Source organism: Podarcis muralis, chromosome 3 (genome assembly GCF_964188315.1).
Source record: "Podarcis muralis chromosome 3, rPodMur119.hap1.1, whole genome shotgun sequence".
Classification (NCBI taxonomy): Eukaryota; Metazoa; Chordata; class Lepidosauria; order Squamata; family Lacertidae; genus Podarcis; species Podarcis muralis.
Genome location: NC_135657.1, coordinates 76,286,558 through 76,302,480, shown reverse-complemented (window position 1 = coordinate 76,302,480; position 15,923 = coordinate 76,286,558). Strand labels below are relative to the sequence as shown.

The 15,923-nt window shown below is 42.7% G+C and overlaps 1 protein-coding gene across 4 annotated transcripts in view; it reads left to right on the top strand.

Annotated features, from left to right (window-relative positions):
- The first annotated feature begins 387 nt into the window (after positions 1–387).
- The window catches only part of FUT9 (fucosyltransferase 9), a 56,865-nt gene continuing 41,329 nt past the window's right edge, over positions 388–15,923 (top strand). For 2 of the 4 annotated variants that reach the window (XM_028723003.2, XM_028723002.2), the window contains exon 1: positions 388–1,029. In XM_028723003.2, coding sequence (XP_028578836.1) covers positions 888–1,029 — 142 coding nt within the window. In that variant the 5' untranslated portion in view covers positions 388–887. Of the gene's footprint in view, positions 1,030–1,121; positions 1,854–6,118; positions 6,387–15,923 lie in introns of those variants that run through there. The other 2 variants (XM_028723004.2, XM_077926151.1) reach the window with 2 other exon arrangements.

Below are 15,923 nucleotides of genomic sequence, written 5' to 3'. Positions count from 1 at the left end.
TGCAAAGGCGAAGAGGCAGATCCAGCCTTCCCACCCCCACCCCCCTCTCCGATCTGAAACGGACATGTCTTTAGCCATCCGCTTTCCTCGCCTCCTCATTGTTGCACGCGCGTTACGTTGTTGCCAACAAAGGCGATGTGGCAAAACCACACACAAGGGGGACAAATGATCATAGCAGCGAGGAAGGAAAAGCCCGTCTTGCGATGTGTCACACATCCATGAGGGATGCTTCTGCCTGGCTTTTGCATAACCCTGATTTGCCTGCCTCTTTTTCTCCTCCTTTTCTGAAGGAGGAAGCGCTGGAGAACCGGGGGGGGGGGGGTCGCCGAGCGGGAGGGGAAGAAGACGAAGAGCCGAGAGCGAGAGAGGGAGGGGGCGGCCGGGGGCTCTCGCTGCCCTTCTCCCACAGAACGACCTTCCCCGCGGAAGGAGCTGCTGTGGGTGCGCGGTGCCAAGAAGGGGCCGCGAGAAACCGAGGGGGTGGAGGCCCCTCACAAAAGGAGACCCCTCTGCCTGCGCGCTCCGTCAGCCTCGGCTCTCCTTCTCGCCCACCCCAGCCCTGCCGAGCGGCTCCGACTTCCTCGGCGAGCGGGTCGAAACCGCGAGGCTTCGCTGCAGGGGGGGGGGGGGAGGCGAAGCGGGAAGACCGCGGCGACACCAGCCGGCGTCTTCCACAGCAGCAGCAGCAGCAGCGACCCCGCGCGCGCCTCACATCGCCACCAGCAGCCCAGCCACCCTCTCTCTCCCCCCCCCCCGCTCGGTCGCGCGCCCGCCGGTCGCGCGCGTGCGCGAGCCCCAGGCTGAGTCCTTTCTCTCTCCGTGTCTCCCTCTCCTGCTTCTCTCTCTCTCTTTCTCCGAGCCTCCTCCATCCAGCACCGGCGCCGAGGATGGGCAGCGAGAGCGCGCGCAGGAGCAGCCCCGGCTCGGCCGCTCCCCCCTGCGCCCGCTCTTGCTCGTGCTGCTCCTCTTGCCCCGCTGCCCCCAGGGCGGCGCCTCGGCTGCGCTCACGCCTTTTCCCACCGAGGACGGGTGAGTGAAGGAGTGGCTCCTCCCTCGGAGCACCTGCTCTAGCCGGCGAAGGGGGTGGCGGCGGGGGGCGGGCGAGGGGGGCGTTTTGGCGCGCTCTCGGTCTTCGGGGCAAGTGGCGGGCGGCTGCCTGAGGGGGACAAGTCAGTCAGTCAGTCAGCGGCATTCCTGCCCCGCAGGGAAAGGGAGCAGGCTCGCCTTTGGGCAGCCCCTCATAGCTGAGGAGACCGTCTGAGGGAAGGAGAGCGAGAAAGGGAGCCTGTTCTTGGGACGAGGATAGCAACAACAGCTTCCCAATCTCCTCGGGTCCAGCGCCCCAGAACCCTCCAGCGTGGTTTTTGAATAGCACGTGTCCCTCTTGGCCTCTGGGGTCACTGGGCACCCAGGAGGCATTTCCCTTCTTCCTCTCGCTCATCCTTTTTTTACCCCTTTTGAGTCCTCAGCGCACCCGAAGAGACCTTTCTCTGAGAGCTGCTCCTTTCAGAGCAGCTATTAACTTTTCCTGATTTTTTTGGGTGGTTGTTTCGAAAGAGAGAAGTGGGTGAAGAGGAGCTGTGGAGGTTTTCCCCCTCGACAGTCCCTTCGTGCCCTTGCAGGCTTCTCTCCTTTCCCTTTCCCTCCTCCTCCTCCTGCTCCTTGCCGTACAATGAAGTCTTTAAAAGAGATTCCTGCTTGCCCGCTAGCTGGCTGGGCTCGCGCCAGGAGTTCTCCACGGGAGCGCTGGACCATTCCTCGCGACTGAGCAAAGAATGCCATCTATGCAGAAGAAGAGGGCACCCTGCACACCTGGCTCCCCAGGGCTGCGGTGATGTGATTGGGGGCCATAGGTAAGCCGTTAGGATGCTCTCAGGGCGAAGGCAGGAAGGAGACGCCAAGAATGAATGGCCAAAGCACCCCACCCCTCTTCTTAGGTCTCCTTCCAGATGGGAGGATGGGGATGTTGCATTACTGAAATGCCTTTTTCCTCTTCCCCCTCCCTTTATATCGCTGTAGGCTGTGTAGTATTTTCAGACTATTTTCAGTATTTCAGTAGTGCTCTGTGGAAGGGTTGTTATGACAGCAGTTTCTCTCTCCACTCACCCCCCCAACACCCCATCATTACTTTATAGACAGCATCGCCAGCTACACTAGAAACATAGGTTTTTGAGCCTGTTGCTGAAGTAACTCTGCAATCTTGTAATCTTTGAAATATGAGCATACACACACACACACCTGAGTCAGTGTTTATTGTAATAATGGTTCTGCTGAACTGAAGAAATTGGAGCATGTAGTAGTAATCCTACTATAATTCCTATTTGGGTTTTCGGTTTTCAGTGCATGTGTGTCTGTCAAATATGACAAAGGGACTTTTCTTCGTTTATACTGCAGCAGCATATATTTTGGATTATAGGATGGAATGCTTTAAAAGCACACACACACCACATTCACACACAGTAAGTTTCACAGGCACAGTGAAATGTCTTTTTGAATACTGGTATCTACCTAGAAACCAAGGTTGTAGCACTTGATTTGTGAACCTGTGCTTGATTTGTGAGCATTGACAGTAACTTTTGAGAGCTCCTGGATTGCTGAAAACTAGCTAGTAATTGCTAATAGTTGAAACGTTGTTGGTAGTTCAAAACTATCAGTTCCATGGGTTTTTATGGCAATGAGTCAGTCTGTCATTACTAGTAATGGTTATGTCATGGAGGGTTTGCTTTTCTATCACCATATTAAGCTGTAGCTCAAAAGCTATTGCTGTGATTTCCCTTCCCCAAAAAAATATTTTCAGAAAAAATATAGCATTTGTATATATATGCATACAATGGTGTCACATGTGAAAAAAGAGAGAAGTGGTTCCTTGTTCTCTTTTTGCACACCCGACACCATTGTATGCATATATATACAAATGCTACATTTGTGGTTCCTTGTTTCATCTTAACCTTCACCTTCCCTCGCCCTTTTAAGGTAAGCATTATTTCATTAGCCACATGTGGAGGGTTGTAACTTAAACATAGAATTCTACCTCCCCCTCGTTTTAAAGGCTTTTGCATTTGTACCACTTCAGCCTAGACCTATGAGAAGTTTACCTCCATATATTCAGAAACCTTTGTTCTATGGAGAATAGGAAAGGACTACAGTACAATAAAATAACTAGAGGAAGAAATAAAATGGAAAATGCAACACAGTGCCTTTGTTTGCAAAAATAAAATAAAGTAAGTGTCTAATATGTTCACCATAATATAGGGAATGAAAAATTAAGTAGAATAATTGCTATGTACTAGTAATAAAGGGAATAAAATAAGAAATAATTGCATCTATAGACAAAGAAGAATTCTGCAGACTTGCCTTAGTACAAACACTGGTTAGATAAAGTAATTTATTAAGAAATTGGAATTAATTGGAACATTTGTTATTGGATTGTACATTACATTAAAGCAAATATCAGCTGGATATTTTATCCCTTAAACTGAACCAACATCATGAACAGGCACCATGATCCATGTAGCAGCAGTTGCTTCAGATACCTTACAGTTTGACATAAGCCTGTTGCTGCTGGTTCAATAAAACTCTGATGACGGTGCTTAGTTAGGAAAACTCCAGGCACTGAACCCAATCTAGAGATCCTCTGTGTGTGACAGGTGGCTGCATGCCTGCATGCTGTTGTGCATGAGGACTCTCCATTTGCACCCACCGTACAGATAGTTAGCTCCATTGGAGTGAGACTAAGGCAGGACTAGGGGAAACAATTTTAATTCATTGATCCCACTTCTTAAAGCAAATGCCAGCCAACCTACTGTTAAGAGATTAACATACGCAGGCTTAATTCTGCAAAGATCACTGATATGACGAAACAGCCTTGGATGCTGAATAGAAAGGTTTAGCCCCCATCCCCAAGCACATTTTAGGTATATGAGATGCACTCATTATGGTGACCTGCACCCAGATTGGTTTTGCCAAATCAGCATGAAATTCTAGTATGCCATCTACACCTGGGGAATATCTGCACCAGAATAATCACTGACGGGGTGAAGGTGAATTTTAGCATAGACTGAGTTTAGGATAATACTTCAACACAGGTATATGGAAGATGCTTGGGGCTTATTGACTTTTAAGAAGGATTGGGCTGGCAATTCGTACTTCTGTGTGTGTTCTTTATTTATATACCTTGGATTTTGATTTATTAAAACAAAATGTCAAAGTTCAACACTATATGCTTATCTCGCTTTGGCTTTGTAACATCTCTGTCAAGGTAAGAAGTTAAGTCGTCCAAGGCCAATGGCTGAGCATTATGGCTGAGTGGATGGCTGAAGTAGTGGGGGGTGGGGTGTTCAATCATCTCACTGGTTTATAAATGTGTATGACTAAATTGGTTAATTTTACCTGCAAGCGGGTGGGGAGGAAGAAATATGCTGGATAAAAGAGATTTCCACTCCTAATGCTCTTAAATGATAGTTTCATATATCTGAAATATATGAATTATATTATTTCATGAAATAATATTTTAAGTACAGGGGGTTATATAGCAAAATGTATATTTAAAATAATACTATGAGAATTTACTGTGTTTTGAAAAAACTAGAATGCAGCTGACTCCAGATGTTGATTTGGGGGGTGCGTTTTGGAAAATGCTACTGAATTCTAATCTGTGATTCTGTGTTAATCATATGCAATCAGTTGGTTGGAACAACTGAAGAAGGTATTATATTGGAAACATTATTGAAAACATTAAAATGGTGTGATACAGATAAAGATATAAACTTCTGTAATGAATTAGAGAACAGTGGCTGAAATTCTTCACTGAAAAAGAGGCAATGGAAAGAAAAAGTCCTTTCGAGGTTCCAAGGGCATGAAAAGTATTAATGTGATAACCAGAACAGACAACAATAAAGAAAATAATGAAAATAACAGTACTGTAATACTATATAATATTTGGAATTTTCAAGTGTTTAAGGGTCTTCTCAGGTTTTGTTTCAGCAACCCTTATCTCCAGAATGATTGCAGTTAATACAGATTCTTGTTAAAGATTACATGAATTTTCACAAATTATTTGGCTGTGGGTTTTTTCCGCCTTTCTGTGTTTTTTCTCTCTGTACCCAGAGAGGATAACAACAAAGTTTTCTTTAAAACATGCATATATATATTTTCTACTTAAATCATAAACCTTAAACGTTTATATCACATTAATCATCTCTTTCAGAATAACCAATTTCAAATCACTTGGGATTTAATAGAATGGGTGACAGCCAACATTGTGCCCAATACAATTGGATTTTTCCTTCCTCTCTTGCTCCCTGCAGCCCCCCTGCACACTCCACAAATCTGCTTGGGTGTGTTTGTGGGACCCCCTGAAACACATATGGGAGGGCACATGAGGGATTACAAGGAGGGGAAAGTGTAGGGGAAGTCATGTTGCACAAACAGAAATTAATTACACAATCAAGTGGACATCACTTACTTATAATGGAGCTAGTTTGGGGTTTTGTGGCCAATGATGTCCCTGTATATGCAAAGTGCATATATCCCCTGTTTGAGAGGCATTGATTCAACCTGTTAAATAAGGGAGACTTTGTAAACTAAGACACTGAATCCCCCATGTTTCAGGACAGAATTTATGGGATATGGCAGTGGTGTCCAAACTTTTTTCAAAGAGGGCCACATTTGATGAAGTGAAGGTAGGATTGACGTTGCTGAACTTTTTTTAGGATTTTATCCCAGGAAATAAACTACTACAGAGGCCGGATTAAACCGACCGGCAGGCCAGATTAAGCCCCCGAAACGGACTTTGGACATGCCTGGGATATGGAGACCCTCCATGGTCATGTGTTAAGAGTGCTTTGGAGTTCCATCTCTTTTCTTTGGGTGCTTAAGGAAGAAATGCAGATATAATGCTCTGGGGCATGGTCTCCCCTTCCCTGCTCAGTTCATTATCCCAAGCTTACAAATGTACCCTACATTTTCCATAAAGATTGTTGTTGTTTAGTCGTTTAGTCGTGTCCGACTCTTCGTGACCCCATGGACCAGAGCACGCCAGGCCCTCCTGTCTTCCACTGCCTCCCGCAGTTTGGTCAAACTCATGCTGATAGCTTTGAGAACACCGTCCACCTCCACCCTTCCTTTCCCCCTAAATATAAAACCGCAGAACAGTTGAGAAATCCTAAAACACTTGACAACACTTTTACAACTGTACAATAAAAACTGCAACTAAAATAATAAAACTAAACAAATAAAGCAATGGAATAAAACTGGAAAATTCACCTATGATTCAGAAGAACAGATTCCTTCATATAACATAAGCCTGCAAATAGCTTGGAGCATGATGTCTGGTCCTTGCTTGGTAGCACTGACCATCGAGTGCTGGATTTGATGCAGCAGGAGTGGTGAGCAGGATGACATTGTCCCTTTCTATGAAGTTATCATCTTTGGGTCTTTCAGTGGTACTGAAACGTGGTTTGATGTGAGATACATTTCTTGTGACTTTGCAGATTCCTGTCCGTGCAGTTTCCATTGTGTTCATGTAGAGTAGCTTCTTTCACTAATGGCATTGGGCAGGCACCTTCAGTGTACTCCTTTCGACACTTGCTAAAAATGTTTTTGTTTTGGCAAGCCTATACAAACATATAGATTGTGGACATGTGTTTCAATCTGGTTTTTAGTTTATTGCTGATTTTAATTGTTTTTGAGTGTTTTACATAGTTGGATTTTTTTGCTACTAATTCTGTTATTTTATTCTATTTGTAAACTGTTTTGGGGTTTTACTACAATCACTTTGTATACAAAACTTGCTAAATAAATAAATAAATCCATAGCCAAGACCCACTTCCCAGGGTTCTAGACATGGTGTAGCCCTGTGCTATCATAATTGAGCTGTTTTGCTTTACTGGACTTATATACTCCTGGTATTTTGTCATGATTATTTGATTAGTTATTTGGAATCCTCTTTTCTCATGTAAACGAGAGCAAAGTGTTGAGAGCTGATGATGGAGACATTCACACTGGTTTCACCATTGGTTTCGGTGGGAGTGTTTTAATTTAGCCCAAATTTGCTGTTGGTTTGTCACATTACATTGTAATTGAGGAGAGTATAAGATCAAAAAGGTTTGGCATTTCCCTTGCCACTACTCCCCAACTCCAACCATTTTTGTTTCTTATTCTGGCAATGTACTATAAGCAATTACAGTGGCATTGCATAAAGCCTGCACAATGACAATGTTATGACAGTATTAATCGACTACATCATGCACAGACATAAGGGATCTAGTAGCAATATTATACATGTCCATTAGGAATTACTCATGAATACTATTGTCCTTGACTTATGCTTGATGATTTAATAATTCCATCCTGCAACACCTTCATTCTAAACAAACTTTTTTGAAAGTAAGTTGCCCTGAAATCACTGGGGATTATTTCAGCTGATTGTTAAATAAATGGATAATCTTACTACAGTGGGTAAATGAAGACACCATTGCAGCATTTCAAAATTATTATTATTGCATAGGCTAAGTAAGATGATGAGGCACATCATTAATTGCATGAATTTGAAGAGGTCTTGGTGAAAATCACAAATTTGGTATGCACTCTTACCAAGGTCAGGGACGCAGGTGGCACTGTAGTCTAAACCACTGAGTCTCTTGGGCTTGCTGATCAGAAGGCCAGTGGTTTGAATCCCCGTGATGGGGTGAGCTCCTGTTGCTCGGTCCCAGCTCCTGCCCACCTAGCAGTTTGAAAGCATGCCAAAAAGTGCAAGTAGATAAATTGGCACCGCTCTGGTCTCGGTGTTCCATTGCTCCAGAAGCGACTTAGTCATGCTGGCCATATGACCCGGGAAAACTGTCTTTGGACAAACGCCAGCTCCCTTGGCCTGTAAAGTGAGATGAGCACCGCAACCCCAGAGTCGTCTGTGACTGGATTTAACTATCAGGGGTCCTTTACTTTTACCTTACCAAGGTCAATATACTTTTGCTGTTTCCATTGCTTCTCCCTTCCCCCCCCCTTTTTTTTTCATTTTGAATGTACTTTTACATAACCAGTTTTCACAGAGAATGATGAAATAAAAAATCAGTTCTTTGAAGCATGCATTGATAAGTTAAATAATTCAAAACCTGCATTTTGAGAGTTCTAAAATAGAATGTAACAAGTGGCACCTGCAACAAAAACGTACACTGTGTGAATTCTTGTGCAAGGTTATGTGCAAGTGTGGCAGAACAACACTAGTGTTTCTTCCCTTATTTTCCCTAAAGACTACCACCCAAGTTGCAAGTGAGGTCTACTTCACATACTGCCGAGCAGCCTTAGAGTAATTCATGTGGATGTCATGAAAGCATTGATGCCTCCCTTAAGACAGCTTCTGTGTCTATACCTTCTGCATGGCAGACAGAAATTCAACAAGTGTACTGATGGGGACATGATCATCTGTGAATTCTGCCTGTTCAGCTGTTAAAGTCATGGGGAATAAAATATGGCAGCCCTGCAGACTGATGTAATGTTATGAGAATAAATGTACCAGTTATGCAGTGACAGTTTTATTATATAGGCATTAATTGGCTGTGTTCAGATATTCATTTCGATTTCATCTGCAGCCTGTGAACTAGTGCCATGGCTCCACACTCCTCCCTCCCCTCCTCTACTAGTACATCAGCTTCAGGATAGAGATCATTGCTTACATTAACCCCAAATTCTTCATTGCATCCAAACTTAGGAACTCTAGCTTAATGTTGATTAACAAACCCATGTAATAAACTAGGATCTGATCAGGGCTTATTATTCTGCCATGTTACCCAACATTAAAACAGGCTTCTTACGGAAATGTAATGGCAAGTTAGGAACAACTTTTGCAAACTGAGTTTTCTAATGTTTACAGATTCATTTCCAGTCCTTTCTAGTAACTTTCCCCAGAATTAGAATAAGTAAAAGTGCCACTTGCTTTAATAATGAACTCAGGTAGTGAGTGCCAACAGGATTGTAACCCAAATGGGGAAACAAGGGGAAGGTACCAGCTCGACCAGTGCAACCAATTTGTCCAAATTCCAAAGCAAATGAGCACTATTTTGCCCAGAACTTTAAGAGACTTTTGAAGACTCAATAGTGCTTTGAATGGAGGTTCTGTAGGCTACCTGATACCACTGTGAGATCAGGTGATCAGTGGGTGGGTGACTCCAGCCACCTGTCAGTCTTGGACTTCGAGGGGTAGGGAAGATAATAATGTGACCTACTGGCCAAGTCCAGTTCCTTACCCCGGTCGTATAGTATCCTGGATGAATTCATGGTTGGCTAGCAGAAATCCTGAACAGGAGCATTCTTGTTATGAGGAGGAAACTACTACAACATGTAGTTTCAAGACCCACCCATACTAGATCCGGAGTCTCCAAGGATTAAACCCTCATCCCATATGGTCCTGGCCACCAGAAGCCAGTTCTAATAAATATGTCTTGAACTGCTTCTGGAGGATGGCCAAGCAGCTCTGGCAAGATGCCTACTTAGATGTGTTAAGGATTTTCTACTTCTCAGGAAATGTAGCTGCACCTAGGTTAGAATACACAGATAAAAGCAAGTTAAATTAAAATTTCAACAAGACAAGACAAGAAAATAATCAAATAAAAAATACATAAAAAGAATGTGACAATATAGTACAATCACAAAAGCAGCAGCAGCAAACTCCTCCCTCCCTTAATTTAAAACACTCACAGAAATAGTCGGGTAGAAAAGGTTTTCACTTGCTGTTGACTAGTACTACATAAGGATGCCAAGGTTCAACTAAGGAAGGACAAATCTGTGAATTTTGGTTTCTCTCACATTGTTGTATTTCCAATTTTAGGTCCGCTTTTCCACATTCCCACATCATTGTGATGTTAAAAAGAAGAAGTTCTCATTCGCATTTTAATGCAAATTTCTCCTGATACACATTTTTTTAACATTGCTTGTTCAGAGAGAAGCGTGAATTTCAAAGCATAGCTGCATTTCAGTTTGTGTGTTGTTTTTCATATTAATTAAAGAGTTTTGCACTAAAATGTGAAGCAGACCAAATTTCTTCCTTATGCTGGTTCAACCCAAAAAGATTAAAGATTTGTCAGTGCAATTCAAGTTCATGGAGCAACCACCTTCTGTCCCTTTTCCCTGTCCCCATGGACCCAGAAACTTGCTGGTGATAGTGTTGGAGGCAGCAGCAAATACTGACAGAGCATATTCTCATGCCAGGGATGGGACTGAGACCATCCTATTGGCATAATTTCTGCCAGAAAGAATGCCCTCTGAAAAAAGCAGCATCCCCACCCACCCCAGATTTATGAGATTAGTGGCTCCAGTCCATCCCCAGTTGGAGATGACACCCCTAAGACCACCTTCTGTCTTTCCTGTTGCCATAGGTAAATTGGTATGCCTTAGGGGAATAGGAATGGTAGTTTGGAGGCAAGTAGAATCTTGGGTACCATTCTCAGCTTGGTATGACTCACAAGGCTGTGAATACTCACAGTATTCCTAATATGAGAGTTGTCTAGCTACGTGTCCCTTGGGCACAAGGTGAGTATTATCCAAAAGCAGAGTTATATCCTATAAGTTCTTTACTTGAAACATGATATGTTGTTGTTTAGTCGTTTAGTCGTGTCCGACTCTTCGTGACCCCATGGACCAGAGCACGCCAGGCACTCCTGTCTTCCACTGCCTCCCACAGTTTGGTCAAACTCATGCTGGTAGCATCGAGAACACCATCCAACCATCTTGTCCCCTGCCGTCCCCTTCTCCTTGTGCCCTCCATCTTTCCCAACATCAGGGTCTTTTCCAGGGAGTCTTCTCTTCTCACGAGGTGGCCAAAGTATTGGAGTCTCAGCTTCAGGATCTGTCCTTCCAGTGAGCACTCAGGGCTGATTCCCTTAAGAATGGATAGGTTTGATCTTCTTGCAGTCCATGGGTTTCTCAAGAGTCTCCTCCAGCACTATAATTCAAAAGCATCAATTCTTCGGCGATCAGCCTTCTTTATGGTCCAGCTCTCACTTCCATACATCACTAGAAACATGATATACATACTAGCATTGTCCAGCAGGAGGAGGAGACACAAATCAGAGGGTACAAGTTTTGCTTTTTCTCCCCTACAGCACAATAAAGAGAATTTTGGTGGGCATTGTATGTACTTTCCAGCTTTCTAGAGCATTCCTTCCCTCATTAGTGTTTTTAAGTGCTGTTGAAAACATGCGAGTGAAGCTAGAGTTTTGCCTTCATCACCTTGAGCTTCAGGAGTTGAGACAGTTAAGGATAAGATAATTAGAGTAACTTTTTGCTCAGTTACAATTTTTGAACACATATCTATATACTTTGTTTCTTTAAAATGCTATTAAATGTTTTCAGTATAGACATTAGCAGCACAAATATAATAGTGTGATCTTCAATATTTGAATCAGGGAATTGCAATCTCTTAAATACTTATTAACATATTCATACAAATTAGCAGTTGTTGGTTTTGTGTGTGTGTTTGTGTGTGTGTGTGTGTGTGTGTATTGCATTACTTGTTACAGGAAGCCATACAAAATGCAAAACAGGAATTTATACTGATGAAATTGTTGTGATTTATGTTATAGTGAACGCTCAAAATGTTATGAATGTTGGCAGGCACATGTAAATACTGACAATACTGGTTGAATTTTGTGAATATCAAAATTTAGACATTGACTGCAGCATATGCATATTCAGATAAGAATGAACAGATTTCCCTATTTATATGCCTCTTTCTTTCTTTCTTTCTTTCTTTCTTTCTTTCTTGTTTTGGGGGTTTGTTCTGCTCTTATCTAATTTAATGTAGAAAATTCTTAAAATTAATTCCAAAATTGGCACGTGGACTATTGGCCACAGTTTAGTTCACACCATTTTTGGTATTGCACTGTTTAACATTATTCTATACAATAAGAGTATTTTTTGGGGGTGGTAACTGTTATATTTTAAGAGCATTATTATTAATCAGTATAACATATCCATTGCTTGTCATGGACTAGTTGGATGCAGAGAGGTGGTGGAAGGAAAGATGGCTTAGAGTCCAAGTTGTCTTGGTGGGACAATGATGAGTGGGCAGAGGGAGAAGAGGGAGAAGAATTGGAAGAGGAGGTTTTGGAAGCTGAAGGGGTTACAGGGCTTAGTGAGCTGGGAATGTCTGTGGCAGAGAAGTCCAGAATCAGAGGGGAAAGCTGAAACAGGGTAGGAGGGAAGCCAAGAGGCAAAGATGAGTCAGACTGGTGAAGAGTCACAGGTGTGACTCAGGGGGTAAAAAACTTCTATGCACTCACCTCCTGCCTTGCCCAAAGCAAAATTGCCTGGCAGTAGATATGGCAATTTCTATGTTACATTATCTGCCACCACCCATTCCACGCCATACATGCATGGTAGAATTGCCTTGCTAGTGTACTATTCTTCACATGTTTACTCAGTACTATTTGAGAGCCACAACAGCAGCAGCAAGTTTGAAAAATATTTTGCTAAGCTCCTGCTTCTCCATCTGCACTACTAGATGCTATCAAGGTAGGAATCCTCGCCAAAGGAATTTATTATTGTTAATGTTCAAACATAATGCTATATCCAACTAAGTCCCTTTAAAATCAATGGCCTTGTTAATCACAACTAACTTGAGTCCATTGATTTCAATGCATCTACTCTGAGTATGGCTTAGTTGGACACAACCCACAGAGAGTAAGTTACACATTTTACTCTTTTAAACATTGTAACAGTACCCAAAGCCTCAACCCTCTTGTCTCTATGTTGGCTAGAGGCTTTGTTCCTCCATAACAGCAAGGAACAGAAACATCACCTGAGGTGTGCATAAATCCAAAAGAAAATGGTTTCACTGAGTTGATCCAGATGAAATATCTGGATCAAAATTAAATATCTTCTCAGGTTTACAAAATGAAATATCTTCTCATGTTTACACCTCATAAGGTTTCTTTTGCTTTAATAACTATCTTAGAGACCTGAGGTTGAGTATTGAGCCTTTGCTTGGGCAGTCTTGCCCACACTGACTATTGCCTCAAGGCACTTAATTACTAGGAGGAGAGCTGATCTCTTGCTCTTCACTTTGAGATACTGTAGGTCTGGATTCTATATGCTCAGACTAAAGTATTAAAATACAGGTGGTGGTGGCACTACCATCTGTAAATTACACCAGGGGCATTTCAGCAGTCCTTAATCCATCTGAAACTGAAGCTCTTTAATTGGCATACGTGCTTCCCTTCAGTATATCTTTCTGTGGCATGCCTGGCATTTGACCTTTTTCCTCAAACTACTTCATAAACTGTTTAGGATGGTTGTCATTTTATTTGGTCTGGTGCAGACTTCTTTATAGCAGAAACATTTGAAATGAATAAAACTATTTTCAAAATAATGTTGATTATTATATGTAGTTAGAAATGTGATTAAAATCCCACAGTAGGGGTAAAATCTATTTATTTTAAAAGTAAATAAATTTATAAGAAGTTCTCTGAACAGTGAAGAATATGCTGCAGTTAATTGTTAACACAAAGAAGCATTTAAATCAGTGATAACATGCAGTTTTAATCTCTGTTGAAATCAGAAATTTTCTTGTATAACAAGAAAAGGTTAGCCCGTTAGAAATAGATTCTGTATAGCAAATGAAATATAAATTATGTATTTATTATCATGGGCTCTATATTTCACTCTAAGACTAGCAAGTCACCTATAGACATTAGGCTTCATATAACAGTCCACAAATAGTGTCTGAATTTGGACAGTTTCAGAGAAGCTTTTAATGCAGATATATTATTTTGAGGGGACGCAGGTGGCACTGTGGGTTAAACAAGAGCCTAGGACTTGCCAATCAGAAGGTTGGCAGTTCAAATCCCCGCAACGGGGTGAGCTCCCGTTGCATGGTCCCTGCTTCTGCCAACCTAGCAGTTCGAAAGCACATCAAAATGCAAGTAGATAAATAGATACCTCTCCGGCGGGAAGGCAAACGGTGTTTCCGTGCGCTGCTCTGGTTTGCCAGAAGCGACTTAGTCATGTTGGCCACATGACCCGGAAGCTGTACACTGGCTCCCTTGCCCAATAAAGCGAGATGAGTGCCGCAACCCCAGAGTGGGTCACGACTGGACCTAATGGTCAGGAGTCCCTTTACCTTTATTATTTTGAGAGCATATATACAGGATCCAGGTGAACATGAGACTAATATCCCTTTGCTCCATTGACTGTTTTGTTTTTTAATAGGGCTATCATGGCTTCTTATGTAGCAATGTGAAGTAGACCCACTTTTGACAGCACTTTCTAGAAGGGATGTCATCTACTTGGCCACCTCAACCAACATTTCTACATTGCATTATAATAAAAGGTTCATGATTGAACTAGAAGATGCAATTTTGACTTTTTTGCTTTTAATTTGAAAATGTCACAGTGATATAATTTTCTTTTGCTTTCCTTGAGTGTTTATTGCACTCAGCAATTATGATTTTTCGCCTTGCTGTGCAGCTTTGTAAAATATTTATTTTCCCCTCATAATAATTCATTATACAATTAATGTTTTCCTTGCCCTCTAGAATATGCTGTGCCCATATTATTATTTGCAAACTGTGAGGTAGAGCTTTAAGGGAGCCCTGGTCAGAGTGTTTGTTGTGGAAGGCATTCCATTAATTCCATCCATACCACGTATCATCTTGTCATTGTTTTCCTTATTTTGGTAATATTTGGATACCAAAAGTACATGGAGGGACACAGGAAAAGATGTGTATTGTTTGACATGGCTTGCTGTTCTAACTGGGCAGGGCTTTTCCCACTTTTTACATAGGAGTACTCATTTTCAGCATGTTGTTGTGCAATCACATCTAGTTTGTTGCTAAGCCACTGGCAAAGGTTGGAGGAATGACTGAAATATTCTGTGGTGGCTAGTAAGCATTTAAGCATCCCAATTTAAAATAAATAATTGCAGGGCTCCTTCTCTTTTCTTTTCCAAAATTATTTGACATTGCAAACCTGCAATACTTAGCATTTGCCCTGTGTTTTATGTGACAGGTGGGGAAATGCAACCAGCCAGAAATTACCAGCCTTTCACGGATCACTTTGGCATACGGAAAGGGCCACCCACCTGTCAATCACAAGGCATCATATAACATCAGTAGATTGTAAATTTTATCTGTGACTTGTATTCAAGTTGGAGCTATAAAGGAAGTATCAGGGCAACATAAAAATGTGCAGAAACTTAAGAAGCACTGGATTTTGCATGCAAAAGAAGAATCATGAGTGCACATTGCAGGACCTGCAGTTTGAACTTCCCCATATCTGGCGTCATCAGGCACTGTAAAGGTGGGTGTGGCTCACTAGCAATAGCTTGACTCCAATCTTTGAGGTTTGGTGTGGCTATTAGAAGAAGAAGAGTTTGGATTTGATATCCCGCTTTATCACGACCCGAAGGAGTCTCAAAGCGGCTAACATTGTCCTTTCCCTTCCTCCCCCACAACAAACACTCTGTGAGGTGAGTGGGGCCAGTGGCGTAGCGTGGGGGGTGTAGGGGGGGCGGCCGCACCAGGCGCAACATCTGGGGTTAGGGCAAATCCACAGGTTAGGGGGAGCAAATCCACGGGTTAGGGGGCGCAAATCCACGGATTAGGGGGCGCAAATTACTTGCCTTGCCCCGGGTGCTGACAACCCACGCTACGCCACTGAGTGGGGCTGAGAGACTTCAGAGAAGTGTGACTTGTGGTTCGAGGGCCCGACCCCCGCTTAGTAGAATGAAGACACCGGACACGTAAGATAAGGTTAATGGGCAAGAAAAGGCCACAACTTTATTGATTACAGCAAGTGAAAAGGTATTGGCTTAGGCATTGGATCACAGCAATTGACTCCACCCATTTGGAGAGGGGTGATCCTAAAAAGGGGAGTTTATTCACCAGTAGGTGGAGCCTGTAGATGCTAATTCAACTATAAGCTCTCCACTG